Source organism: Protomyctophum parallelum (genome assembly GCF_964188405.1).
Source record: "Protomyctophum parallelum genome assembly, chromosome: 12".
NCBI lineage: Eukaryota > Metazoa > Chordata > Actinopteri > Myctophiformes > Myctophidae > Protomyctophum > Protomyctophum parallelum.
In genome coordinates this window covers 37,902,437-37,930,392 of record NC_139712.1, presented here as the reverse complement: position 1 = coordinate 37,930,392, position 27,956 = coordinate 37,902,437, and the positions used below count along the sequence as shown (strand labels likewise).

At 44.3% G+C, this 27,956-nt stretch overlaps 1 protein-coding gene across 1 annotated transcript; it reads left to right on the top strand.

Annotated features, from left to right (window-relative positions):
- Positions 1-341: 341 nt before the first annotated feature.
- cfap44 (cilia and flagella associated protein 44) lies at positions 342-27,254 on the top strand (the record flags this gene model as incomplete). Its single annotated transcript, XM_083777782.1, has 33 exons — positions 342-436; positions 872-1,034; positions 1,190-1,292; positions 3,671-3,887; positions 4,269-4,383; positions 4,494-4,658; positions 6,153-6,308; positions 6,428-6,475; positions 6,633-6,732; positions 6,845-6,939; positions 7,399-7,608; positions 7,734-7,844; positions 8,829-8,981; positions 9,195-9,419; positions 9,794-9,936; positions 10,044-10,323; positions 10,991-11,046; positions 11,135-11,297; positions 11,792-11,919; positions 12,302-12,489; positions 12,741-12,903; positions 13,419-13,596; positions 14,088-14,372; positions 15,043-15,144; positions 16,179-16,385; positions 18,499-18,691; positions 18,814-18,930; positions 21,169-21,299; positions 21,584-21,700; positions 23,073-23,268; positions 24,677-24,837; positions 25,824-25,958; positions 26,961-27,254. Exons 1-33 carry the CDS (start codon positions 354-356, stop codon positions 27,252-27,254), a joined length of 5,181 nt encoding a protein of 1,726 aa, XP_083633908.1. The 5' UTR covers positions 342-353.
- Between the last annotated feature and the right edge of the window lie 702 nt (positions 27,255-27,956).

Genomic DNA, 27,956 nt, shown 5'->3' with positions numbered 1-27,956 from the left:
GGCACAGAAATTAAATAAAATGTAAAGAGGTCAATTGAATTAAACATGATCTTGTTGCTCATGGTGCTACTGATGAAGCCTATATTGCTTTGATGTTGCTGAGCCTGTTTCTGATGCCTGTATTTTGTAAGAGGTTATTGTGATTGCCTAATTGTAATTGTCTGTGATTAATACATGTTGCCGCCATGAATGATATTGTTTAAATATATAGGCCTATATTATTTTCACCATACATATTACGTCTGCTGTGGTATTCATGTGCAGCTCCTGCTCTACAAAGTACTGAACAGCCAGTCATCCAGGAACAGGAAGATGAGGAAAAATCAAACATGAAGCGCCTCCCTGATGAAGACATGTTCTACAACTATGAGGAGCTCTACTCCAGACCGTTCATCACACCACACTCTGAAATCCCAGAGAACCTCCTGCACCTTTCGTATCTTTCAATAGAATTATGTTTAGCCATTGGTGAAAAAAGTACTCACATTTTACTTAAGTTAAAATATCAATACAATACTGCAATATAGAATTACCTCTCTTACCAGTAAAAGTCTGGAATTCAATTAGCTCTGGTCCATAGCTCTAATGCGTTGCATTAAATGCTCTACATGCAACGCATTATAGAGCTATGGACCAGAGCTAGAGTTCAATCAACCTGCTGGCATCAAAATGTACATAAATCTACCAAAAGTAGCTATTATGTAGAACTTCCCATTTCAAGTTTTCAAATGTATAAAAATATTTAGAAAAGAGCTCACTTGTGTCGCATTACGACGCATTGTGAGCTTGTAGATCAGCTATTTTCAAATGGCTGAAATGTATATAGGGCAGAAGTGCTTAATCTTCACTCCTTAACTCTGGTGACATGTAGGCACTCGTTTGGCTATGACTGTGAGCGTAGGGCCAACCTACAGCTGCTGGATGAGAGAACCCTAGCCTTTATAGCAGGCAATCTGGTGGTCCTACTAGATGTTTCCACCAAAGAGCAGCACTATCTCCGGTCCTGTAGCGGGGGAGGAATTGGTACCATTATGGTAAGGCATCTCATATCATGCTTTATCATCATTCTGTAGATCCAAGCTTTTAAAATACATCCATAGACACAACCACATACTCCACACAACCCATGCATGGACATGGCATTCAAATGTTTTGTACTGGCTCTCTGACTTTCCCCCTGTGTTCAAAGGCCCATCCAAGCAAGAGGTACTTTGCTGTGGCAGAGAAGGGAGACCAACCCAACATCATTGTGTACGATTATCCTTCACTTAGACCCTTCCGCGTCCTCAGAGGTACAGTATATGTTTCAGACATTCTTTTTCTTCACTGTTTTGTTTATTCAAGATTCAGGGTATACAGTAACTCAAACAAAATGACAGTATATGTGACACACCCATACGGAACATATCAAAGAAATAACATGTACATATATAACTGTTGTGAGCACCATACACAAAATATTGTGGCAGCATCAAATAAAATAAATAAATAAAAAGTTGCATAGTCCTATGCTAACATGGAAGCGACACTGATATAAACCACATAACCTGAACCAAGTTTTAAAACAAAAACAAGACAAACATACGACAAGACAAGACAAGACAACATGGCATGGTTATTGGTCACCCTTTCAAAACACAATGGACATGGCAGTGCATCCACACATGGCTCCTAATAATAAATATACTGAACAACCCAGCTACGTCGGGAATCTAGCATGCTCAAATCCAGGATTAAACTCATTCAATCTGGAATATCTTGAAACTGCAAGTCATTTACTAGTGCGAGGAAGGGGCCCCATGTGTCCTCAAATTTGGATACCGAGCCTATCAGGGTACATCTAATTTTTTCTAATTTAATAAAGTGGAGTACATCTCTAATCCAGTGAAGATGGGTTGGGGGAGCAGAGGACTTCCATTTCATCAGAATTAGACGCCTAGCTAAGAGAGTGGTAAAGGCCACCAAGTGAGCTTTGTATTTTGACAGGAACAGATCAGGGGGAGAGATTCCGAAAATAGCTGTCATTACATTTGGTTCAAATGGTACCCCAACACTACTCGACATAGTGTCAAAGATCTTAGTCCAATACCTACGTAAAGAAGGGCATGACCAAAACATATGTATATACGTGGCAGGGGCCGAACGACACCTATCACACAGGGGATCAATATCACCATATATTTTGGATAACCTAACTTTAGTGAAATGCACACGATGGATGATTTTGCATTGGATTAGCCCATGCCTCGCACAAATGGAAGAAGAGTGGACAAGACGTAAAATATCTTCCCAATCACCATCTGAGATTTCTTCTCCTGAATCCTCTTCCCATCTGTTCTTAATATTTTCTATTGAAGTAGGCCGCAAAGAGAAAATACAATTGTACATAACCGATATTAGGCCCTTCGTGCTCGACAATGGAGTTAAGAAAGAATCAACCACAGTAGCCTCTGGAAGGTTTGGAAATACAGGGTTAAGGCTACGCACAAAACTGCGAATCTGAAGATATCGAAAGAAGTGTTGATTTGAAAGGGAATATTTCCCAGACAGCTGTTGAAATGAGGCAAATACCTTGTCAATATACAGATCACTGAGCTTTGTAATACCAAGTGATGACCATAAAGAGAAGGCATTATCACTCAAAGATGGATGGAATAAAGGGTTTGCTGTTATTGGGGCAAGGAAGGACTGGGCCTGTAGACCAAAGTGGCGCCTGAATTGATTCCAAATTATAAGTGTGGATTTGACAATAATATTCTTAGAATAAGGGGTAAGAGAAAAACGAATAGGGGTATGAATAAGAGCAGTTAACGAGGCAGGCCTTACTGAGGAAGATTCCATCTCAATCCATGTTGGACGTAAAGGTGATTTCTCCAACATCAGCCAAATTCTAAGATTGGCTGCCCAGTAATAAAACCTAAAGTTAGGTAGGGCTAACCCACCCTGAGGTTTGGGTCTTTGTAATAATGTTTTACTGATCCTGGGAACTTTTTTATTCCAAATAAATTCTGAGATCATGCGATCAATTTTATCAAAAAACGAGAGGGGGAGAAAAATGGGCAGGCACTGGACAAGATAAGAGAATTTTGGGAGAGAATTCATCTTGACACAATTAACCCGTGCAGCAAGAGATAAAGGCAATAGAGACCACCGTTCAAAATCTTCCTGGAAGCGAGTCAGTAAAGTACCAAAATTACATTTGAATAAATCTTCAAACTTGTCTCTAATCTGAATACCAAGGTATTTAAAACCATTCAGAGCTATTTTAAATGGAAAATTGCTCAGCGGGTAATTACGTGCGGCTGCGTTTAATGGGAGTAACTCACTTTTATCGAGATTCAGCTTATAACCAGAGATGAGGCCAAATGAGGAGAAAATATCAAGTATCGCCGGAATGGACGTAGATATGTCAGAAATAATGTTTCAGACATTTTGAGGAGAGAGAAGGGAGAACACTTTTTTTATAAGTGGCAATATTAAGTAGTTGTGTTCACCAGACTTACACATAACTAAAACATAATTAAAGACAAGTATATCTATCTCCATCTGAGTCGGTTTCCAAAAGTAGGTATAGCAACTTAATGAAGCAACTGAATAAAATATAGATATAAATCTACAACAGAGAAAATCCAGTAATTTGTGAGCCTATATTATTTGGTATTGCGTTTAGGTGGTACAGAGAGGGCATACAGCTGTGTAGATTTCAACCATGATGGCACCTTGCTGGCCAGTGTGGGCTGTATCCCTGACTGCATGCTGACCCTGTGGGACTGGAGGCAGGAGCAGGTTATGCTGCGCTGCAAGGCCTTCTCTCGGGACATCTACCGAGTCACATTCTCCCCAGACCGCCCTGGACAGCTCACAACCTCAGCACCTGGACACATCAAGTAAGTGGCTGCTCAACACATATGTTTCTAACCTGTTAGCACTACAGAGTATTGGTATTGTTTGACCCCATTTTCTTTCTCTCTCTCTCTCTCTCTCTCTCTCTCTCTCTCTCTCTCACTCACTCACTCACTCACTCACTCACTCACTCACTCACACACACACACACACACACACACACACACACACACACACACACACACACACACACACACACACACACACACACACACACACACACACACACACACCCTCACACACACACACACACACACACACACACTCACTCACTCACTCACTCACTCACTCACTCACTCACTCACTCACTCACTCACTCACTCACTCACTCACTCACTCACTCACTCTCTCTCTCTCTCTCTCAGGTTCTGGAAAATGACCAGCACATTCACTGGTCTTAAATTACAAGGGCTTACAGGAAGGTTTGGGAAGACAGCTCCTACTGACATCAAGGGCTATATAGAACTACCCGATGGCAAGGTCTGTCCACTGCTGTTATGCCATGCTGAGAAGAGTACAAAGACTGAGACTTTTATAGAACTCAACTGAAATAGTTATAATGTGTTATGCATTTCTCTCCATCTTGCCAGGTGGTGTCAGGCTCAGAGTGGGGCAACATGCTTCTGTGGGAAGGGGGTCTGCTCAAGGTGGAGATCTGTCGAAAAGGAGGCAGGACATGCCACACAGGGGCCATCCAGCAGTTCATCCTGGACGAGGGAGAGCTGATGACCATCGGTTCTGACGGAGCGATACGGGTAATTTATCAATGTAAAAAATAACACAATGGGCTTTTTAACTTTTTACCTGTGTCACTCCCCATCTCTCTCCCCCCATTTCCTGTCAGCCCACTTTCCTATCTATAATAAAGGCATAAAACCCAAAAAAATGAATCAGAAAATGAATCATGGATTAAGTCATACTTTCAGTTCTATCAAAGAACTTTCATGTAAAGAAAAATAGCCAATCTACAAGTTTGCAATGTGTTTGTGAGCTCGTAGATCTGCTGTTTTGGAGAACATTTGGAGGCATGATGCCGCGGTTAAAGTTGTTATATCCAATAACAATAAAGGATCTAATATATAATGAACTCCCACAATTCCCAGATACGCTCCCATTCAATTGTATTTTTTCTTTTTTTTCACTTAATTTTTATTGAAGGAAGAACAGACAAGAAAAAAACAACTGACAAGACTATACGGAAAGAAAAAAAAAAGTAAAAGAAAAAAGGCTGCATTTTTCATATTACAAAAAACATTCAATGAAATCCTATTGCAATATCGCTAGGCTGAGAGAAGAGATTCCACTTTTCCCACTTTTTATAGAATTTATCCTCTTGTAGTCTAAGTATGAATGTTAGTTTTTCCATAGCATACAGTTCCTCAATAATGTCCATCCATTGATCTTTCGTTGGTGGGTCCTGCTGGCACCAGCGTCGTGTGATTGCTTTTTTACTTGCTGCTAAGAGGATCTTGATTAAATATTTATCATGTATTAGAAACTCTTCAGGGATATTTCCCAACAGTAGAAAAGGAACAGACAGAGGTATCTCCAAACACAGAATGGTGGAGTGGATGTCCTGCCAGTATTTCTGAATTTTAGGACAAGACCAGAAAATATGAGCGTGGCCCGCCCCCTTGTGGCCACACTGTCTCCAGCATGGCTGATCTGTTTTCAGTTGTCTTGATTTAATTTTGGGTGTAATAAAAAATCTCGTTAGGGTCTTCCAACAGAATTCTCTCCACATTCTTGAATTGGTGGATGTAATTTGTGTATTGCACATGTTTACCCATTCCTCTGATGTGATGGTAATCTCCAACTCTTTCTCCCAATTAGTTTTAATGTACTCTGTGGAATTGACCCTAGCTGAAACCAGGGCATTATATATACTGGACACTACTCTTTTATATGCCTGAATAAAAACCTGTATGAGATCGTTTGAGGCCACCGGCTCGGATGCTTTCACCTCCCCCATAAAGTACTCTCGTATTTGGAGGTATCTAAAAAAAGTCCTTGTTATCTATGCACATACACATATCTTTCAATTGTTCAAAGTTCAATAACACATTGCCTTTCATGGCAGTACTGTAAGAGGAAAAACCATACCGAGCCCATCACCTGAAAGTTTGATCGTACACACCAGGCTTAAAATCTGGATCGTAAGCGGGCCCATTCAATTGTCTTTAATGTCATCATCATCTCCATTCACCATGTCTCTGCCATGTTAATGTGATTTCCTCTCACTGTGTCAGAGCTGGGACTTTGAGAGCGTTGACACTGCAGATTGTAATGATGACAGCGAGATGTTTGAGATGGAACCCATGAATGAGTTGGTGGTCGGACGTGACGTCAGCCTGTCCTCCATGGTTAGGAGCTCCCAGCCTGACTCTTTCATCTGGTTCGCTCAGGTGAGTTGGCAGAGAGTTGCCAAAAGTCGCACAAGCTAACATTACACATTATTATTTATTTAATTTGGGTGTAGTAAGTAATAACAAACCCTTATTTTCCCCAACTTCTTGCCTTGTAGGATTCAAACGGAGGCATTTGGAAACTGGACCTTTCGTTTTCCAACATTGTGAGTTTTGTGGACTGCTATTATTTGTGTGTAGCTCTAAACATTATGATATCGATGAGTAATGCCTTGTGTGTACTGTACTGTATGTGTATAATAATAATAATTATTATTATTATTATTATTATAATATAACTTATCTATATGTTTTGTGAATAAGACCCAGGATCCAGAGTGCCTGTTTTCCTTCCATGCTGGGGGGATTCAGGGAATGGATGTATCCAGGATAAGCCATCTAATGGCTACTACTTCTCTGGACCGTGAGTAAATTACATGGTTATGTGCACATATATGTATGGACACACACATCATGCAGCCACACACGTAAAAGCACTCACTGATTATCCTTATTCCACTGTTGTTCTTTCCCAGGTTCTGTAAAGGTTTATGACTTCCTTGCAAAGAGGGAACTGACAACCAGCCAGTTCAAACAGGGTGGAACTGCACTCAGCTGGGCTCCACCCGTGGTGTGTATGTGTAATTGGTATGATAAAGTGTCTACCTAAGGGGCGCCTGCTGGCCTAGTGGTCCAGGCACATGCCACATATAGGCTCTGGCATGACAGCGTGTCGCGTGTTCGAGTCCCGTTCATGACGACCTTTGCAGCATGTCTCTCCCCTTCTCTCTCTCCCTCTTTCCTGTCAATCTCTACTTGAAACTATCAATAAAGGCAAAATAAGTGTCTACCTAAAGGCTCTTTTTGACTACAAGAACTAAGACCTGTGCCATGAAATGTATTTCACACATTCTGGATTTGTTAAGATTTATTCGGGGGCTTTTTATGCCTTTATTATTGGTAGGCGGGATCAGGAGTCGAACCAGCGACTGTCTTTTTTTAGTATCAGGTTCTGGAAGATTCTGTGTTACCTTCTTAGTGGAAAACAGCTATAAGTGTCTGACCGACACATTTGCCTCTGTGTATGCAGGTGAACCAGCGTGGAGGTCTGTTGGTGACAGGCTTTGAGGACGGAGTGGTTCGCCTGCTGGAGCTGTACAATCCCCAGAGCCTGCAATCGGTCGCTGGGCGCAGCGGCAACGGAGAAGCGGAACTGCATCTCAAGCAAGCCTTCAAGCCCCATACTGCTCCTGTGACCGCGATTGCATACGAGCGCAATGGAGAGATATTAGCCACAGGGGTAAGAGGGTGGAGCATAATGGGCTAATTGCCATTTTGACATACAAGTATCTACATTTATGAGTTTCGTTTAGCTGTTGAATACTTTTATTTGACTTTCAAATACATTTCTTGCTTCTCCCCTAGAGCTCAGACTGCACTGTGTTCTTCTTCACGGCCCGGGAGCAATACAACCCCATCGGCTTCGTCGAGGTTCCTGGACCAGTGCAGCAACTGGAGTGGTCTCCTCAGTCCCATGTACGTACAGTAAGCCACATCAGGGCGCATACGTTGGTCCGACGTACTAACAGTCCGACACATGCGTGGCTGGTTAAGACTCACCCGTGGCTTCAGACATGCGTTGCTGGTTAAGACACATGTGTGGCCGGTCAAGACTCACCTGTGGCTGAGGACATGCGTTGCTGGTTAAAATTCACATGTGGCTTCCCTGTGAGGTTAGGGTTAGGTTAGGGTTTGTGGTAGGGTGTCGGACTAGTGAATATCGGACTAATGCCACTCAGATTTCCGATCAGATCAGGAAATCCAATCCAAGCTATAATGTGGATCAAATCTTCAAAGCGTAGTTCAAAACAGAATCATAGGAATGGGATCAGTTTGATCCAAAACATCAGCATTACCTTGATCCCACTGGAGGGGTGGATTTAGGGTGCAATTACCGATTACCAGAGCAAAACGCAATATACAATTAATTTTAACATGTTTCGGAAACGTTATAAATAAGATGTGTGTACATTTAAATACTACCTTATTTGTATCCTTTATCGTTGATTCAAAGATTTCATTTATTTTGGTCACATTTGCAATGTACACTTGCTTACCGCTCAGAACAGTGTATTCAAATAATGATCTTAGAATAAAAATTAAAAAAGCAACCCCATAGCCTCCCTTTCCTGGGCAATAGAAAAAAGGGCCCTTTGAGTGTACTGCATGTATTGTATGAATTACTGATGAATTGAGTACAATGGACCACAATGGAAACAAAAACAACTCCCCTGGGGCATCCTGTACTACCTTTAAAAAAATGTTAATAAAGTATTCAATAATACCAAATCTCTCACCAATCTACAAGCTCACAACATGTCACAATGCGGCAGGCCTGCTATTTTAAGCAAATGTTCGTCATCAGGCCATGCCCAGCATAGGGACGTTGTGGATGTGGTTAAAGCTAACTGTTTCTTAACGATCAAATCAAACATGTGTTTGTTTGTGTATTTACTTAAGAGCCAAAGCACGCTGTTGATCCTATGTGCGAGCGGCCATGTTGTCGAGGTCCAGTCTCCGGACCCGGAGGACCCGAGGCCAAGCAAGACGTACCAGCTGTCTGAGCTGCCCGCCAGATCCTTCAGTTTCAGAAGCATCAAATCACGCATTAAGGTCAGAGCAGAGCTCTGGCAGACTGCCCGTCCCTCTGATGCTGGTTTTTGTTGTCACACTTGTGGTTTGTCTTATTTTCTCAGCTTCTTTGTTCAGTCACAGCCCCCTTTCCCCGTCTTTGATGTGTGTTTGTGTGTGTGTGATCCCGTTGGTTTCCCGCTTGATTGTGTTTGTGTTGAATTTGTACATCTTGTAAGTTGTGCGTCATTTCAGAGGGAGGCGGCAGTCGCACGGCGCCAAGAAATGAAGCTGAGGAAGGCCAGCGAACGAGCGGGTCGGCTGGAAATGGCCCGGGAGAGCGGGCAAGAGGCCGATGATGAGGAGCAAGAAGAGGAGAATGAGGAGGATGATGAAACTCCCCCAATTTACATACCAGACCCCCCAAGTCCACTCTGCTGTGGCTTCTACTCAGAGCCAGGACAGTTTTGGCTTTCTATGGTACACATCCACCCACCCACGCACACACACACACACACACACACACACACACACACACACACACACACACACACACACACACACACGCACACACGCTTAGATACACAAACAGGCCTCTTATATTTTTTTCCTCTTTTCTGTTTGTGCATTTTAAAGTCTGTGTTTGTGCTTTATAAAAGTCTGTTTTCTGTTTCCGTTTAAAGTCGCCATGACACACGCCAACATGCCAAGCAAGACATTACTACGCAAATGGATTCCGTCTCTCAACTAATCCTCTGAGTTTAAGAACGAAAGAACCACACACAGTGAAACAAGCATTATCAAACGTGAATTGTTTTTCTCTCCCTCTCTCTCTCTCTCTCTCCCCCGTCCAGGGGGGATATGACGCAGGGTTTTTATACCACTGTAAGTTTTCTGAGACGCAGGACACGGACCCGTCTCAGCTTCAGGACGAGCCCTTTGCGTTCCTGCCTGTCCAGAACACAGGCGAGGACCCCATACACACTATCAGCTTCAGGTATGCTGGCCAATGAACTGACTCCAATGCAAAATATATCAAATGCATGGTTCAGTGCTACTTACCTGTATATGTACCTACAGTATACCACCCGGTTTGTTTCTTAGCTCAGATAGACAGCTGATGCTGTGCGGCATGCACTCGGGTGCCATAAGGGTCTACCCCCTGCAGCCCGGAGACCACCTCCTCACCTCCATGCAGGCCTACTGGTCCCTCAGTGTCCATGACAACCAGTACGGACACCTGCGGCACATATGCTGCAGCCACGATGACCAGTTCGTGCTGACAGCCGGGGACGACGGGAACATCTTCTCCTTCAGCCTCCTGCCTCCGGAGGAGCTGCAGAGAGCCCTGCGCAGGAAGAAGGCCAAAGTACCATCGCCCAGGGTCAGCCACGCTCCACGCTGCAGACGACACAGTCCACCTGGACCTCTGATATCATGCACCGACATAGATCTAGTAGTATCTGTTAGCAGTTGTAGTGAAATCAGTACGATACAGCTTGGTGGTACAATCAGATAGCAAGTATCACTTTCTGGATGGATGGATTGGTGGATGGATACATCCCTGCATGGATGGATGGTTTGATGGATACATGCATTGACACTTGCATGGTCATGGATGGATAGGGGGATGAACTCTTAGGCGAATAAAGGGATGGAGAAATCTCCATCTTTATTTATACCCGGGAGTACAATTGAGGTCAAGCCCTCGTTTTCAATGTAGCCAAGGTTACAATACAACACAAAATACATCCAATACACATACAAAATTATAAATGATAAAATCAGGGTAAATTACAAAGGAACTTTAAGGAATAACAGCCAGTCAATCAAAACGAAACAAAAATAACTCAATTAAAAACAGGAGCAATCACGGTTAAAAATGTTTTGGAGCATTCCTTTGAACTGACCAAATGATGGCAGGGAGCTCAGTTTAAAGAATTTTGGAGTTCATTCCAAGATGTTGGGCCGCTGACAGAGAAATGCTACATGTAAAGCAGCCCTACCAGACCAAACAAATTCCTTACCTATCCATTATGTATTTACTGCAGCCAGGTGTTGAGGCAGAGGTCACCGCTCCTGACATCGAGGACCCAGCAGCCTACAGGTGACACCACACACACACAAGCATGCACACATTTAAATTGGTTTTATTCTTTTCTCATTCTTATTCATCTCTATCTCTCTCTCTGTAGCATAGCGACAGCGAAGCAGAAGCTGGAGATGGACCACTTGCGTCGAGAGGCGGAGCAGAGGAAAGTGGAGAGACGGAAGACATTGGTTGACCTTCAGAACCAGTTCAGACAGCTGCTACACCAGAACCACGGGCTGCCAGAGCACGTTCGCCTGCAAAGAATGGTACGCACGCACGCACGCACGCACACACCAAATCACACTCCAGTCACACTCAATACATTGCAGAAGTGTCAAAATCACACTTTTAGCACACGAATGCAAACAAAGCTGATTCTGCCAAACAGTCCCCACCTATTATGTCTCTGCAATGCGGAGCACAGTATTTGGACTTGGGCCAGGTAGCTCAATGTTCTACCAAAAGTCAACATTGATTGAGATTATTGAAGAATTTCCGGGGCGACCCGATAGCACTGTGCAGTGCTCTGATCAGCCAGTTTGCAGTTCGTTTGATTCCCGGCCAGCCTGACCATGCTGAATGTCATCCCCCTGCTCTCTCCGCAGCTCGGATCTCTCGCAACTGTCGATATCAATAAAGGCAAATAAATGGTCAATATATGACAATATATCTTTATATATATATTTATTTGAAAGGTCTACTAAAGGTCTATATTCATGGTGTTTTGGCGGTGTGTGTGTGTGTGTGTGTGTGTGTGTAGGAGCTGGACCTGGACTGTCGGTTTCATGAGGAGGCAGAAAGGTTGAAAGTCGAGCAAGTGAAGGAAGTCAGGAGGGAACTGATCTGGGAGGAGGAACGACACCGCATCGCTCTGCACAAAATACAACTGTAATAACACACACACACACACGCAGACCTTGCCTGCCATGGTGTCTTTCCTTGATGTCGATGCAGTGTTTCAGTTTCCATCGTATATTTGTTTTGTAATGGGTGTAACTGGGGATAATTTCTGGTTGTGGGTTTCCTGATTCTTTCCCAGTTGTGGTTGGATTCAACTGCAAAATGTACAACATTCATCAAATTCACAGCTCCTCCACGCCTTCGTTTTCTTTCTCCTGTCGCCGTGGTGGTTTTCACCAACATGGAGGAAAACTCTTGTGATATCCCTGAAGATATCCTGCATAAACAAATGAGAGAAAGAGATAAAAGCTTACATAAAGGTAGCTCAGAGTCCACTCAGCTCAACCTTCATGCGCGTCCCTCCCTTCAGGTTCTGGGACAGTCTGGGGTCAGACACGGTGACGGTGGTGGCTGTCCGCAGTGACCACAGAGTCAGCACCTACCGTCTGCCGGCTCTGAGCGAGCCTGCCAAGCAGCTGGAGCAACGCAGCCAGACTGGCTCTGTAGTGCAGGAGCATGAGATGCCCCGTTCTGAGGGACAAGGCAGCCAAGTAATGGGTAAACTGTGTGTGTGTGTGTGTGTGTGTGTGTGTGTGTGTGTGTGTGTGTGTGTGTGTGTGTGTGTGTGTGTGTGTGTGTGTGTGTGTGTGTGTGTGTGTGTGTGTGTGTGTGTGTGTGTGTGTGTGTGTGTGTGTGTGTGTGTGTGTGTGTGTGTGTGTGTGTGTGTGTGTGTGTGTGTGTGTGTGTGTGTGTGTGCGTGCGCCTGTGCTTGCTCACGCCATTGCTCCAACCATGTGTTGTGTCTTCAGAGGAGCTGGACGACTTGACAGGTGGAGCAGTGCTGTCTCCTGTGGCCCCTCCAGGGGGCCTGAAGCTGGCCAGTCGACAGGCTGAGAAGCTCCGTAAGGCTGCAGAGAAGGCAGAGCGAGCCAAGGCCAAGATAGAGAAGAGGAAGAAGGAATGGGCTGAATTGTGAGTGTCGCATAACTATTGTACAGTGGTACAATATCACCTATGGGCCTATCACCATGATTTTACACACCACTGCGCTAACTGACTGAAGAATTATTGGCCAAACGAAAAGGCGAACCCCCATCACAAGAACACTGGCTTCATTGCATGTTATAATAGCTATTTTATGAGTCTGCGCACCCTGTCTTGTTGACGTGTTTCTTTACATTAAAGGGGAGAGGGACAGTTAACATTTTCCTGTTACATATGGTTGTCATGAGCCATTTCATTAACACATTTTCAGTGGAATGTTGCTGACATGCCCCCATCAGGAACGCCGCAAAATACTTGAGGAATCTTTCAGCATAGGAATTGTAGAAATACGTTATCATCATTATACGCACGCTCTCAAACTTTGTGTTCAGGTTTTACAATCCAAGACCCAATGAAACACACTCATATCATATCATGTAATTGTTACATGACAAAAGCACAACAGGGAAAAAATACAAAAACATAAAATTACTGTGCTTCAGTTATGCAGCAAAGCCGAATGAGAACAGCGAGGATCCGAAAGATGTGCTAGCTATCCAACATGCCACGGAGAACATGGGAGATCTGAAACTGAAGACAGCCAAGGACTTCACCGTCCCAGAACACCTGAGGATGAATGCAGAGAAGAAGAAAGCAGAACTGGCGGCGCTGGAGGAAAAGGTACACACATACTCACACCAGCGTCTTGTCAGCATCTAAAACTCATCAATTAAAAAGTTATGAATTGAAGGAGGATTATATATTCGTACATTTTATGTAAAACAATTGTAAGAGTGAAATTCAGCCACGGGTTAATCTTTTCTGCATCAACCCCCACGTCGCTTTTACAATCTTTGTCACATTAACCACCACCTCTACACATAGTAACCTGGATCGGAGTTGGGTTTCTTCCATCTACACCAAATGTTTTCGCCAAAAGTACTCACAATGTGGCACATTGTAGCTTGTAGTTCTGCTATGTTTGGCTAATGTTACCGACAGAATATGGATACTGGAGCTCAAGTGGCAGAACAAAAATATGATACATACCGACCGTGAAATAATCTTAATAATCTAATAGTCTTGATAAGTTGATAGGACCATTTTTATTGCATTTATTTGCTTTACGCATGTATGTGGTGTACACGTACAACTTACCATTCCGTCACCAGATCCACGAGAAGAAGACGGCGATGAATGCACGCATCGTGGCGCTGCGGGATGCTAAGGTCAGCCTCATATCTCGCCTGCGCTCTCGGGCCCGACAGCTCCAGCGAATCCAGCAGCGTCTGGCGCCTCATCTGCACCGCCCCCTTCCTCCGCTGCCCTGCATGGTGGCAGAGGAGATGCCTGAGACGAGGCTCCGTCCCAGCCGCGCCACCCTGGAGCGATACGCTGCCCTGCTGGCTCAGAGGTACACAACTATGAACCCTTCAGTGATGGAGGAAGAACTCACAGTTAAGTAAAAGTATAAATACTCAGTAGGCATACTCTGTTACAAGTAGAAGTCACGTATTCAAAATGCACAGAAAATGCATCGTAATAAAATATACAGTACTTAAAACACCAAATGTAAAAGTACACATTGTGCAGAATGTCCCATTTTCCACATTTATAAAATATCTAAAGATCTGCAATGTCAGATGCAATGCTGAATGTCCGCATACTGTACATGAGCATTCATGTGGTCAAACAGGCCGGGGTATTGGTAGGTGATAAACCAGTCCATTAGTCTACTAGTCAGTGGTGACATTCAAGTTAATATCTTTGTATTTTGTAAGTAGTATATTTAGCTGGAATCATATTCATAATGAAATGCGTATAGAATGAGTGCTCTCTGGCTCATGAACGAACGCACTCTTATTTCTTTCATTTATCTAACTGTAATCTTTGGCAAATGTTCCATTTGTAATCTTGGAATGCCTTGTAATATGAATTGTGTGTGTGTGCTGTGTTCTTATATCAAATAGCTCTCACACTGAGAGCCAGGATGAGGGGGGCCGGCCTCTGCTTGAACAGCTGGAAAAAGAGAGGGGAGGAGGAGAGGAGGAGGAGGAGGAGGAGGAGGAGGAGGAGGAGGAGGAGGAGGAGGAGGAGGACTGTTCTGGTACATCTCTGAGCGTGGAGGTGGAGGCGGGAGGAGGGGTGGAGCTGACGAAGGTGGAGGAGGAGGTGTTGATGGAGGAGGAGATCACATCCATGTATGAGCAGGAGGAGGTGTTGGAGCAGGTCTGTCTGTCTGTGTGGCTGACGGAGTGAATGAAAGACAGAATGATTGTCCTGAGGTATTATTATCATTATTATTATTATTATTATTGTCCTGAGGTCCATTCTAAAATGTTTTCTGGAAACCGTATGTTGCTATACATCAGTGGTTCTCAGACTTTTTCATGTCAGGGACCGCCAAAATAATATGTATTTGGCCAGTGAGCAATGGCCATGGAACCCCATCTCAAAAAGATTTGTTCCAGAGAGCCACAGAAGCAAAGATTTTAGTTAAAAGGATTTACTGTAAAAATATATATTCCGTATATTCGAAGATCTGCTAAGTGCTAAAAAAATGTTTCCCAACTTTTCCAAAATGGAGGGTATGTGCATGCTTAAAGTGAACGACACATCGAGTGGCAAATCGAGTGGCAAAGCAACAGGCAAAGTGAGTTTAACATTGTGTAATGTTGTTTAATGCAATCAGATAGGACTTTTCTGTTTGGATGCATGGGCTGTCAAGGCCAGAAAGTGCCACTCAGTAGGCGTTCCTGCATAACTTCCGGGTTTGATGATGATGTCACGGGCATACCCTCTATAGCAGTGACACACACTCACAGATGCTTCTGGTTTTAATGGGTTAATACATTGATTGATTTATTGTGATTAGTTTGGATGGGGGTGTTGCTGTGATGATGATGATGACGATGATGACAATGATGAAGAATTCTTCAGTAGTCCGGGGTTTTCTCAGAACATTTCACTCACTCCATCATTCCAGGGTATCCGTTTGTCCTGCAACCAACTCTTTTCCTCATCTCCATCTCACAACACATTGTTTTTCTTCCACTACTGTAGGTGGCAGCAGTGTATGCTTAAGTTATTATTCTAAGGGACTTTGGGGCTTGTTGTTAAGTTGCTTGTAAATATTGGTGGTTGCATTTTTCTAGGCTTCCTATTGTCATTTAAACCAGCAGGGACCCCCATACAAGTTTGTGTATTTAAAATGTTCCAAAAACATTAAAAACTTCTTCCACAATGTGGCACCCGCATGGCAGATGGAGACCTGGGCGTGGCGGTTTGACGCGGAGCTGCGGCTGCTGCGTCACCACAAGCTGCTCCTGGACGGCCAGCTGAAGCTGGCTGACCTGCAGCACGTCCGCCTGTACCAGGAGCTGCGGCTGCTGCGCGGCCTGGAGGACAGCGAGAACAGCCTGCAGGAGGCGCTCAACGCACGCATGAAGAAGGAGGAGAGCGACATCAGGGTGCGTGTGCCAGTGGCTCAGTGTTGATTCAGTCGACTAAAACTATGACGAACAATGTTTGTCGACTACCCTTTTGTCACAGACGGAAACTAAATAAAAACGAAGCTATGATAAATGACTAAAACAAAGACTAAATATATTGACAATTTCATAAACAAATAAAAATTAGGCTAAACTGTTCGGTAGGGACTAGTGGAGAAGAAATCCAGTAGAACTAAAAGAAAAGTCATTCTTGTTTGGTTGCCTGCCGTTGCACTCGAAGTGCTCTGAAATTAGCAGATCTACTGTACACCCAGCAAGCCAAATGACGTCATGATGACGTTATGACTCCGGTGACGTTCAGGACTAGGCCAGATCACAGCCCATATGGGGATGATCTTTACGTCATTTCCACGACGTCTTCACCAGTTAAAATAATATAGCTTATTCTGGGTTAGATCTGACTAGTTATGATATGATTAAAGTTGATCTGGCCTCTATCGGACTCTCTGATTCATCCAGGAACGTCTTAGTGGGCAGAATTTATGTTGATTGAAATCAGGAGATATTCTGGGCCAGATCTGGCTAGTCTTAGTTTGACTTGGCCCCAATAGAGATGTCACTAATTTGTGCTTGTATACGCACGACCGCATGCGCAGATCTACAAGCTCACAACGCATGTATATGCTTGTGTGTCCACGCTGTGTGGGGTAGGCTTTCCATTGAGCTCTACAGATAGATTACACTAACAAGGATTAAATTAATCTAGGATTAGTTTGGGGTAATCAAAATTGAGTAAATCTGGGATTAAAATAAATCAATCTGGGTTTTAAAATAATCATAGCAGCTGTTGCACCACTTAAATGTAAACACATTTGATGTCATATTGTAGCTATTTTACATAACTGGTAAGAGATTATTGCTCATACTGTATACACATATAACTGTCAGGTTTTTTTTTAACATAATCCCATAGTAAATTGAAGTTTAAAGTTTTGGAGCAGCAGGATTATATTCATAGGTAGAGTCTGTAAGTGATTTTTGCACAAACTTTTATTGTTTAAAGTTCTATATTTTGATAATAAGAATTACTATGAAGTGTTCAATGACAGTGGTCTCCCAGTCTCTCCAACTATTTAATAAACATACATGTTCAGGTGGGTTGCCAATTTCAGCCAATCAGGAGAGCATACCCATTTATCAGCTTCAATTGTACAGTTTCACATTGTGCCTGCACCATCACTTCCAATATCACTTGTTTATATTGTATCCTGTATCATGTATACTCTCTTTTGTTTGAAGCCAGGCTTAAATGTAATGCTGCTTCCAAATGTATGATAAAACAAGACATGATAACATCACATCATAAGAGCTTTAAAACAAATTCTTGTTGGCGTTCACTCTACACAGCATGTTTATATTTCAGTGTTAGGAGCGGATTATATTAGTGCTATATTCCACCCCTGCTAAACTTCAGTTTACTGTTAGCCTAATTCAGTGGTTCTCAAAGTGTTCTCCTTGAGGTGGTTCCAACTGAGTCTTACTCTCAGACCTAATTGACTAGTTCACAGGGGTCATCAATATGTACACGGACTTAATGTGTGACAAGACGTTGCCTCGTCCGTGGCAAATTCGACATTTCGTTTTTTAACATTATAATGTTCTTATTTTGAGCCAATTACTGAATGTTCAGGTTTTCCTCAGAATATTTCACACACATGACACTGATTTACTATGACACTACTGTATGTACAGTATGTATGGCACGTTATGAGTAGCCTGGGTTCCGCAGCGAGTGACAAAACAAATTTACGGAACGCAGCGATTCAAGCTGGAACCCAGGCTACGTTATGAGTCCACTAGGACAGTGATTCTCAAATGGACCCCATAACTCTGAGAGTGTACAAATAACTCTGAGAGTGTACAAATGGAACCAAATGGACCCACAGGTCCATTTGGTTCCATTTGTGTACTCAGAGTTACAGACCTGTAATGGTCATTTGGGGTTATCTCTTTGTATGTCCAAGGCAAAAATAGAACTTTGACAAAAATGTCCAGCACAAGCCAGCATGGCGCTGACCGCTGCTCCTTCATCATAAATGTCACTAATCCCCCTCTTCCCCTCCCACTCCAGTCTAAACTGGAGGAATGCAACAGACAGCTGGATGTGAAGAGGAGAAATGGGGCCAGGCTGCAGGAGAGAGAGAAGGCCATGATGGCTGCCTTCCAGGCCATGCTGGGGGAAACCAAGTGTGCCGACCTCCTGACCAAAGTGTTCCGGAAGAAGATCAAACGTGTCAAGGAGAAGGAGAAGGCCAGAGATGAAGGTCAGTGGGGGGTGTGTGTGTGTGCACACATGTCAGCTTGCACGCGCACTAGCTCATGCTGTTCTGTCGTTCCATGAATTAAATTGTGTGTGTGTGTGTGTGTGTGTGTGTGTGTGCGACAGAGGAAGAGGACGGTGGTGATGAGGATTCTGATGAAGAAGGAGAGTGGGGCGGTGATGCAGATTACAGTGGCTCAGAGAGCAGCGGAGCACAACTGGATGACAGTGTCTGCCCTCCAGGTCATTATGTTGCAATATATTACATTTCATTACATTAAGCTGAATTGAGGTAGGGTAAGTGATATTTGTGTTATATAGCTCTATATAAGCGTTTGTTCAGTAACAGCAGTCTCCTTGTCTCTCCAGCTCTTAAACCATTTTGGGCAGGAACCCCTTTTGGTGTTATTATTATGTTATGCTTTAGCTATTGAAAAATAGCAGATCTACAAGCTCATAGCGCGCCACCGAGTGGCGCACTACGAGCTTGTAGGTCTACTATTTTAGAAAAATCGAAGAACGACTGACATAGAAATATAGCTTTTTCAGAAAACCTTCAGGATGTAGAAGACATTTTTAGAATCTGATCTCAGGTCAAACTGGGTCAAGTGAACAGAACATTGATTGTATCCATTCAGGACAGAGAACCTGCACAGGATACAAGATAAACAAGTGAAATTGGAAGTGATGGCACTGAGAAACGAGCAGACAAAGTTGGACCTGGAACACTATCACATTGAAGACGATGAATGTCCTGCTTGGCTGAACTTTTGCAACCCACCTGAAAATGTATTTTCTTTTTATTCTGGAGAAATGGGGAGACCCCTGTTACTGAACATACACTTGTACTTGTATGCATGTCTTGCATTTCCCGTCAATCCGTTAGTCCGTCACCCCAACGCCTCCATATATGGTCACGCATCGTGACATCACATCTCCATATATGGTCACGCATCGTGACATCACACCTCCATATATGGTCACACATCGTGACATCACATCTCCATATATGGTCACGCATCGTGACATCACATCTCCATATATGATCACGCATCGTGACATCACATCTCCATATATGGTCACGCATCGTGACATCACATCTCCATATATGGTCACGCATCGTGACATCACACCTCCATATATGGTCACGCCTCGTGACATCACGTCTCCATATATGGTCACGCATCGTGACATCACACCTCCATATATGGTCACGCCTCGTGACATCACGTCTCCATATATGGTCACGCATCGTGACATCACATCTCCATATATGGTCACGCATCGTGACATCACGTCTCCATATATGGTCACGCATCGTGACATCACGTCTCCATATATGGTCACGCATCGTGACATCACATCTCCATATATGGTCACGCATCGTGACATCACATCTCCATATATGGTCACGCATCGTGACATCACATCTCCATATATGGTCACGCATCTTGACATCACATCTCCATATATGGTCACGCATCTTGACATCACATCTCCATATATGGTCACGCATCTTGACATCACACCTCCATATATGGTCACGCATCGTGACATCACATCTCCATATATGGTCACGCATCGTGACATCACACCTCCATATATGGTCACGCATCGTGACATCACATCTCCATATATGGTCACGCATCGTGACATCACATCTCCATATATGGTCACGCATCGTGACATCACATCTCCATATATGGTCACGCATCGTGACATCACATCTCCATATATGGTCACGCATCGTGACATCACATCTCCATATATGGTCACGCATCGTGACATCACATCTCCATATATGGTCACGCATCGTGACATCACATCTCCATATATGGTCACGCATCGTGACATCACATCTCCATATATGGTCACGCATCGTGACATCACACCTCCATATATGGTCACGCATCGTGACATCACATCTCCATATATGGTCACGCATCGTGACATCACGTCTCCATATATGGTCACGCATCGTGACATCACATCTCCATATATGGTCACGCATCGTGACATCACACCTCCATATATGGTCACGCATCGTGACATCACGTCTCCATATATGGTCACGCATATGTCAGTCTGACATCATCAAACCCTCTACAGTCTACACTCAAGACACGCTATATGGCCATGAACCCTGGCCATGGAGATGAAAACTGGCCATACCTGTTTTTCATTGTGAAAAACAGAAATTTCACTGCGGTAACGTGTGTGACAAATCGTATGACTCTGACTTTTGACCGTGTGTGTGTGTGTGTGTGTGTGCGTGTGCGTGTGCGTGTGCGTGTGTGTGTGTGTGTGTGTGTGTATGTGTATGTGTATGTGTATGTGTATGTGTATGTGTGTGTGTGTGTGTGTGTGTGTGTGTGTGTGTGTGTGTGTGTGTGTGTGTGTGTGTGTGTGTGTGTGTGTGTGTGTGTGTGTGTGTGTGTGTGTGTGTGCGCGTGTGTGCGTGTGCGTGTGCATGCGTCTCAGACTGTGATCCTCAGCTGTTTGAGAAGACAGTGCGTCTACGAGAACATCGTCTAGACCTGGAGGAGCTGCAGGCGGAGGAGAAGAGGAGTGCAGAGGCACTGAAGAAAGAGTGTGACTCCCTCCTTAAGAAGGTACAGTAACACTCCTCTCAACAAGCACTATAACAAGTACAGTAGCTTAAGTAAATTTACTTCAAGGGGTGTTCCACGGCGTGCCTAGCAAAATTAGTATATTCTTTCTTTTGAATATTTCTTAATCATTTTAACAACACAAATGTTGTAGTCGGGGGTTCCATGGCACAAAACATTTAAAGAATGTGGATCCGCGGCCAAATACATATTTATTTGCGGGTCCTTGACATGAAAGCGTCGAGAATCACTGCTTGGACTCTCATTGTGGATGACTGGTCTTGCAGGAGAAAGTGGTGCAGAGCAGCCTGAAGGCAGCAGAGGGCGAACTGGAGCTGTTCAACAGGGAGAAACAACAGAGGCTGAATGAAGTGGATGTGGTGGTTCCTCTCAGACTGCACCAGGTAACAACAGAGGCTGAATGAAGTGGATGTGGTGGTTCCTCTCAGACTGCACCAGGTAACAACAGAGGCTGAATGAAGTGGATGTGGTGGTTCCACTTCCTCTCACACTGCACCAGGTAACAACAGAGGCTGAATGGAGTGGATGTGGTGGTTCCACTTCCTCTCACACTGCACCAGGTAACAACAGAGGCTGAATGGAGTGGATGTGGTGGTTCCTCTCAGACTGCACCAGGTACAGTCGTCTGTCTGGAGTGGGCAAATTTGAACATGGAGAGGGCCACTATATTACCACTCACTCCAGAGGGCCACTATATTACCACTCACTCCAGAGGGCCACTATATTACCACTCACTCCAGAGGGCCACTCACTCCAGAGGGCCACTATATTACCACTCACTCCAGAGGGCCACTATATTACCACTCACTCCAGAGGGCCACTATATTACCACTCACTCCAGAGGGCCACTATATTACCACTCACTCCAGAGGGCCACTCACTCCAGAGGGCCACTATATTACCACTCACTCCAGAGGGCCACTATATTACCACTCACTCCAGAGGGCCACTATATTACCACTCACTCCAGAGGGCCACTATATTACCACTCACTCCAGAGGGCCACTCACTCCAGAGGGCCACTATATTACCACTCACTCCAGAGGGCCACTCACTCCAGAGGGCCACTATATTACCACTCACTCCAGAGGGCCACTCACTCCAGAGGGCCACTATATTACCACTCACTCCAGAGGGCCACTATATTACCACTACTCACATTGCATATTTCTGTCATAGCAAATATAGCCGATCTACAAGCTCAAAACACATCGCACTTGCTATATTTGAATTGGAATCCTGATTTTTATTTTATTTTTCTATTTTCGAATTGGATCCTGAAAAGTTTTTTTATTTAATTTCAAATGCATTTAGTTATAGTTATGTTAGCTTTATGAACTAAATACAAAAACATTGGACATAAAATAGCACAACAACATTTTAATACTAGTCATTACGCTACATATATATTGACTGAAGTAATTAAAGCGTCATGTATGCTTGATTGGAATTGTAACAGCTGAAATCAATAATATATCAGTTTTCTATATAGTATTAACTTGCGGGCCACATTAAGTGATGGTACATTGTATTCCCATGTATAGTCTGGATAATGATTAAGATGGATAGACGTGCATGGTTTTATAATAAACAAAATCTACAAAGTAAATAGGAACTAAAGTTTTCAAATCATTGTAGTGGAGAACAAGTACAATATTTGCCTTTGAGATATAGTGGAGTAGAAAATTGAAAATTGTACTTAAGTACAGTAAATGTACTTAGTTAATTTCCACCACTTCACATCCTTTCCCTCAGATTGTGAGTGACGGCATGGTTCCATCAGACCTGTCCTCGGCCTTGGCTCTGAACAGGGCAACACTGTCCAGGCTCCAGGAGCGCATTAAGGAGTTGCATGTGGAGAACGGCAAACAGGGTGATCTGTACCGCGGGGCCCGCAAGCAGCACGTCCAGCTCATCCACGACCGCAGGGACATGGAGTCCAAGATCCACGGTCAGCCTCAGCCTGGCCCAGAGCCACAGCCCACAGAAATGCAGAGATATGGGGGCAATGTTGAACGTTATAGGGATTAATAATGATTTTTGAGAACACAAGTTTAGTAGATGGAAAATTCCAAGATGTCAGCCAGCCAGAGCCACAAGAATGCGGTGAAAGGGCAATTATGAGGATCAGTGTTGATTTTTATTTCCGCCCGGCCGGGGGGGTCGGAGATTATGTTTTGGCCCCATCAGCGTTTGTCTGTCTGTCTGTCTGTCTGTCTGTCTGTCTGTCTGTCTGTCTGTCTGTCTGTCTGTCTGTCTGTCTGTCTGTCTGTCTGTCTGTCTGTCTGTCTCTGTCTCTGTCTCTGTCTCTGTCTCTGTCTCTGTCTCTGTCTCTGTCTCTGTCTCTGTCTCTGTCTCTGTCTCTGTCTCTGTCTCTGTCTCTGTCTCTGTCTCTGCACTGTAAAGGTCCCTACACACATTTTTAGCGGCGTTTCTCCATCGGTTTTCCGAAAAACGCGCCCAGTGTGCAACCACCTTTAATCCCGCAAACCACTGGACTGATAATGATAAATGTGAGGTATCTTCAAATGGGTATTAAAGGGACATAGAGAGGGGTATAACAGGTACTTTGACATGTACACCGGGTATGCATAAGTGGGTGGGTCATGCATTCCCAACTTGCATTGTTCCCAACTTGCGTCGTTTCCAAGTACGAATGCTACTTACTTATTCCTAGAACTCCTGTTTATGGTACATAGGCCGTTTACTACAGCCCGCCAGAGTCCTCTATCCTGGGCCTTCTTTTCCAGCTGTTTCCATGTCAGTCCACACTGCTTGATGTCTGTCTCAAGGTCCCTGCGCCAGGTGTTCTTTGCCTGCCTCTCTTTCTTGTGCCTTGGGGGTTCCATCTAAGGGCTAAGGCCACGTGATGCTGGTATTGGGATTTCGGAGCGTGTGGCCAATACATCCCCACCTAGCCTAGTGGGCTAGTTTTACACAAAAAAGAATACCAACGAGTCTATTCTGCCCCAAATCTGAATCACACATTGAGGGGCTTCTAAAAACAGAGACTGTAAACTGTACCAGCCTATATAGCTCTCAGTCTCAAAAAGCACGAATGAATTGAGAGACATTAATCCATGAATACAGAGAAAACAAATTCATTAGAAAACAGATACATACATATACATTAGAAAACAGGACAATATATACACATATTCACTTTTAAATGTATATGGGGGAATGCATGAGTTTTTATTAATGTAACCTTGTGGTTATGTTTTCCATATAGTAAACAATCTCTGCTAACTGGATTTATACGATTAGGAAAAAGGTATTATGGTGTGCTTAGTAATTGTGTGTATCCGTGCGTGTGCGTGTGTGTGCGTGCGCGTGCTCGTGCGTGTGCGTGTATGTAGAACTGGAGGAGCGATGCCAACAGATGATGATGATGAAGTTCGGGAAGCTGGTGGACTTGGAGGCTCTGCAGACTCTGTCAGGCAGCAGGACCCTGGAGGAGATGAGGCAGGAGAGCCAACTCTGCCAGGCTGCCCACGACACGCAGACCAAGCAATGGGAGGTAGGCCTGTGTGTGTGTGTGTGTGTGTGTGAGGGTGTGAGGGTGTGTGTGTGTGTGTGTGTGTGTGTGTGTGTGTGTGTGTGTGTGTGTGTGTGTGTGTGTGTGTGTGTGTGTGTGTGTGTGTGTGTGTGTGTGTGTGTGTGTGTTCTGACACTGTTATCATTACTTTGAGGTCGGCCAAAAACCTTGTATCTCCATGTCAACCTTTACTGTTTTTCCGTAAATTATTGTCCGTACTTAATCATACAACAGATGTTGGACACGAGGTTCCGACAGCAACGAGAAAAGCTAGATAGCAGGACCACAGGAGGCAGCCATTAATCTATTTATTTTTTTATTTTTTTGACAGGGACAAAGCTCATTAATCAACATGTCAGTTTTCACATCAATGTAAATGGGCCAGAGTTAGCCAAATGCTAAATTTCATCTGTAGTCCCTGGGCAGGCTCTTAAAAAATGAATGATAAAAGAAAGACAGAGTGTAGGGTGCCTGCACACAACACCATGCGTTGATGCCATGTGTGCATATGTGCAGGCACACCACGTCCATACAAAAACACAGTCTAAAGAAGACATCCCAACCTGTGGGTCGGGGGTCCCAACTTGATTTTAGGGGGTCCTCAGATTACAGTAAAGTGACATTTTAAGGACTTGTAAAACCTTTTTAATCTCCCCCACCCCCAAATGGTCAAACATTGGCCAAATTGTCAAATAGTAGAAGAAAGGGGAAACAATTGTGAAAATAAATGATTGCACATCAGCAATGGTTTTCAGTGGAATGCTAAACTAAAATCCTGTATACATAAAACAAAATAGGAATTTAAAACATTCCAAAAAGGTAGCACATCCAAAAATGTAATAAATGGCAGACAAAGTATCAGAGCATGGCTCATAGCCGAAATGTGCAAGCGTTCCTTTTTGGTGTGTGGCAATAACGAAAAGGCTTTAGAAGCACTGACCTAAAGTGGTATTTTGTGTGTGATTCAGGTGAAGGTCATGCAGGCTCGTGAGGCTCTGATGGAGGTGACCAGGTGTAACACAGAACGTCTCCTCAGGATGAACAGCCTCCTCCACCAGAAGAACCAGCTGGAAGACACACTCAACACCAGGCAGAGAAAGATGGTACTGTGTGCGTGCGTGCGTGTGCGTGTGTTGTTGTGTTGTGAGTTAAATGCCCATTATGTATAACATTACTGGCTTTGGCTTTGATTGAAAGGTCTTAATGTTTCGTTGTTACTCAATATTCAGTAATGTTATAACTGTCATACTTAAACATACTGATTGTCACTAGGCCCGGCTTTAACTTGATCTGCTGTTTTTGAACTTTTTGGAGAAAAGAAACGTGCGAGAACTACTGATTTAGAAGGCATCAGGTCTTAATGCGTTGTGTGTGTGTGTGTGTGTGTGTGTGTGTGTGTGTCAAGTCAAGTCACCTTTATTTATATAGCACATTTAAAAACAACAGAAGTTGACCCAAAGTGCTTTTCCAAATTACATCATAAAATACTAAATTAAAATAAACGTTTAGCAATACTTCATATAAGAAAAATACAATATAACAACATTTTAAGGAACATGAAACAACAAATAGCCTACTAATTACAAAAAGGTTTAAAACATTCACAGAACTAGGAGCTGAAGGCAATGGAGAAAAGGTGAGTTTTTAGGGAGGATTTGAAACTTGCGATGGTTGGGCTGGATTTGATCTGTAGTGGGAGACTATTCCAGAGTTTGGGGGCAATTATACTGAAAAGACCCGGTCGCCTTTGGTTTTTTGGCTCGTTGAAGGGACAGCAAGGGGCAATTGGGAGGTTGACCTGAGTACCCTGGAGGCTGGAGGTGCAGAAACCAGGTCACAAATGTACCAGGCCATTTTGGGCTTTAAAAACGAACAGTAGAATTTTAAAATGTATTCTGTGTTTCACTGGTAACCAGTGCAGTTGGGCCAGAACCGGGGTTATGTGTTCGCACATTCTGGTTCCTGTCAAAAGTCTTGCAGCTGAGTTTTGGACCATCTGTAGGTGGGACAGAGTGGATTGAGTCAGGCCATGATACAGGGAATTACAATAATCGAGTCGAGAGGTGATAAAAGCATGGATTTTGTGTGTGCGTGTGTGTGTCCAGGTTGGCCAGTTGGAAGGCCAACGCCGCTGGGTGGAGGAAGAGGAGGCTCACAGGCTACAGGAGCTGGTCAAAGCTCAGGCCCAGCAGGCGGAGGCGCTCAGGAGGGAGATGGTCATCCTGTCCCTTAAAGGAGGCCACATCCTGCCCCCCAGCCGCGCCCCGCTGCCCCCCAGCCGCGTCCCGCTGCCCCCCAGCACCCCGCTGCCCCCCAGCACCCCGTCACACAGGCCAGGAGGGCGCCTCTACAGGCTGGGCCATGCACAGCCCGCTGCCAGCAGCCAGGGAGCTGATTAAGGCACGCACACACACGCACGCACGCACGCACACACACACACACACACACACACACCCTCACACACACACACACACACACACACACACACACACACACACACACACACAGACACCCTCACACACACACACACACACACAGACACCCTCACACACACACACACACACACACACACACACACACACACACACACACAGACACACACACACACACACACACACAGACTGACACACACACACACGTGTATTACTTGTGTGTGTGGAAATCAACATTTTAGGTTGGGGCTTGTAGATCGGCTATTGTCCGGTGTGTGATGCTGCAGCACAACTCGGTATAATTCCAACCCTAACCCCTAAACCTGACCTCTATATGCCTTATCAATCATAACCCTAACCACAACAACTCCACATTGTAATTTCTTAACTTATAAAAGTCTCTTTGAACCGACAACCGTGTGTGTGTGTGTTTGTGGAGGGGGGGGGGGGGGGGGGGTGGTAGTGGTGGCCATTAGTGAAACCAAAAGGAGTAAATATTGCAGATAATAACTGACTGAAGGTACAAAGGGTGCCAGGGGCATCATCAGCAGTGAACGAGGAGGTCAGGGGTCGAAGCGGAGATGCCGGTGGGGGGTGTGGGGGAGGGGTATGAGGGTGGGCGGGGGTGGGGTGGCCATTATGCCATGGCTGGCTGAGAGGAGGCAGAGG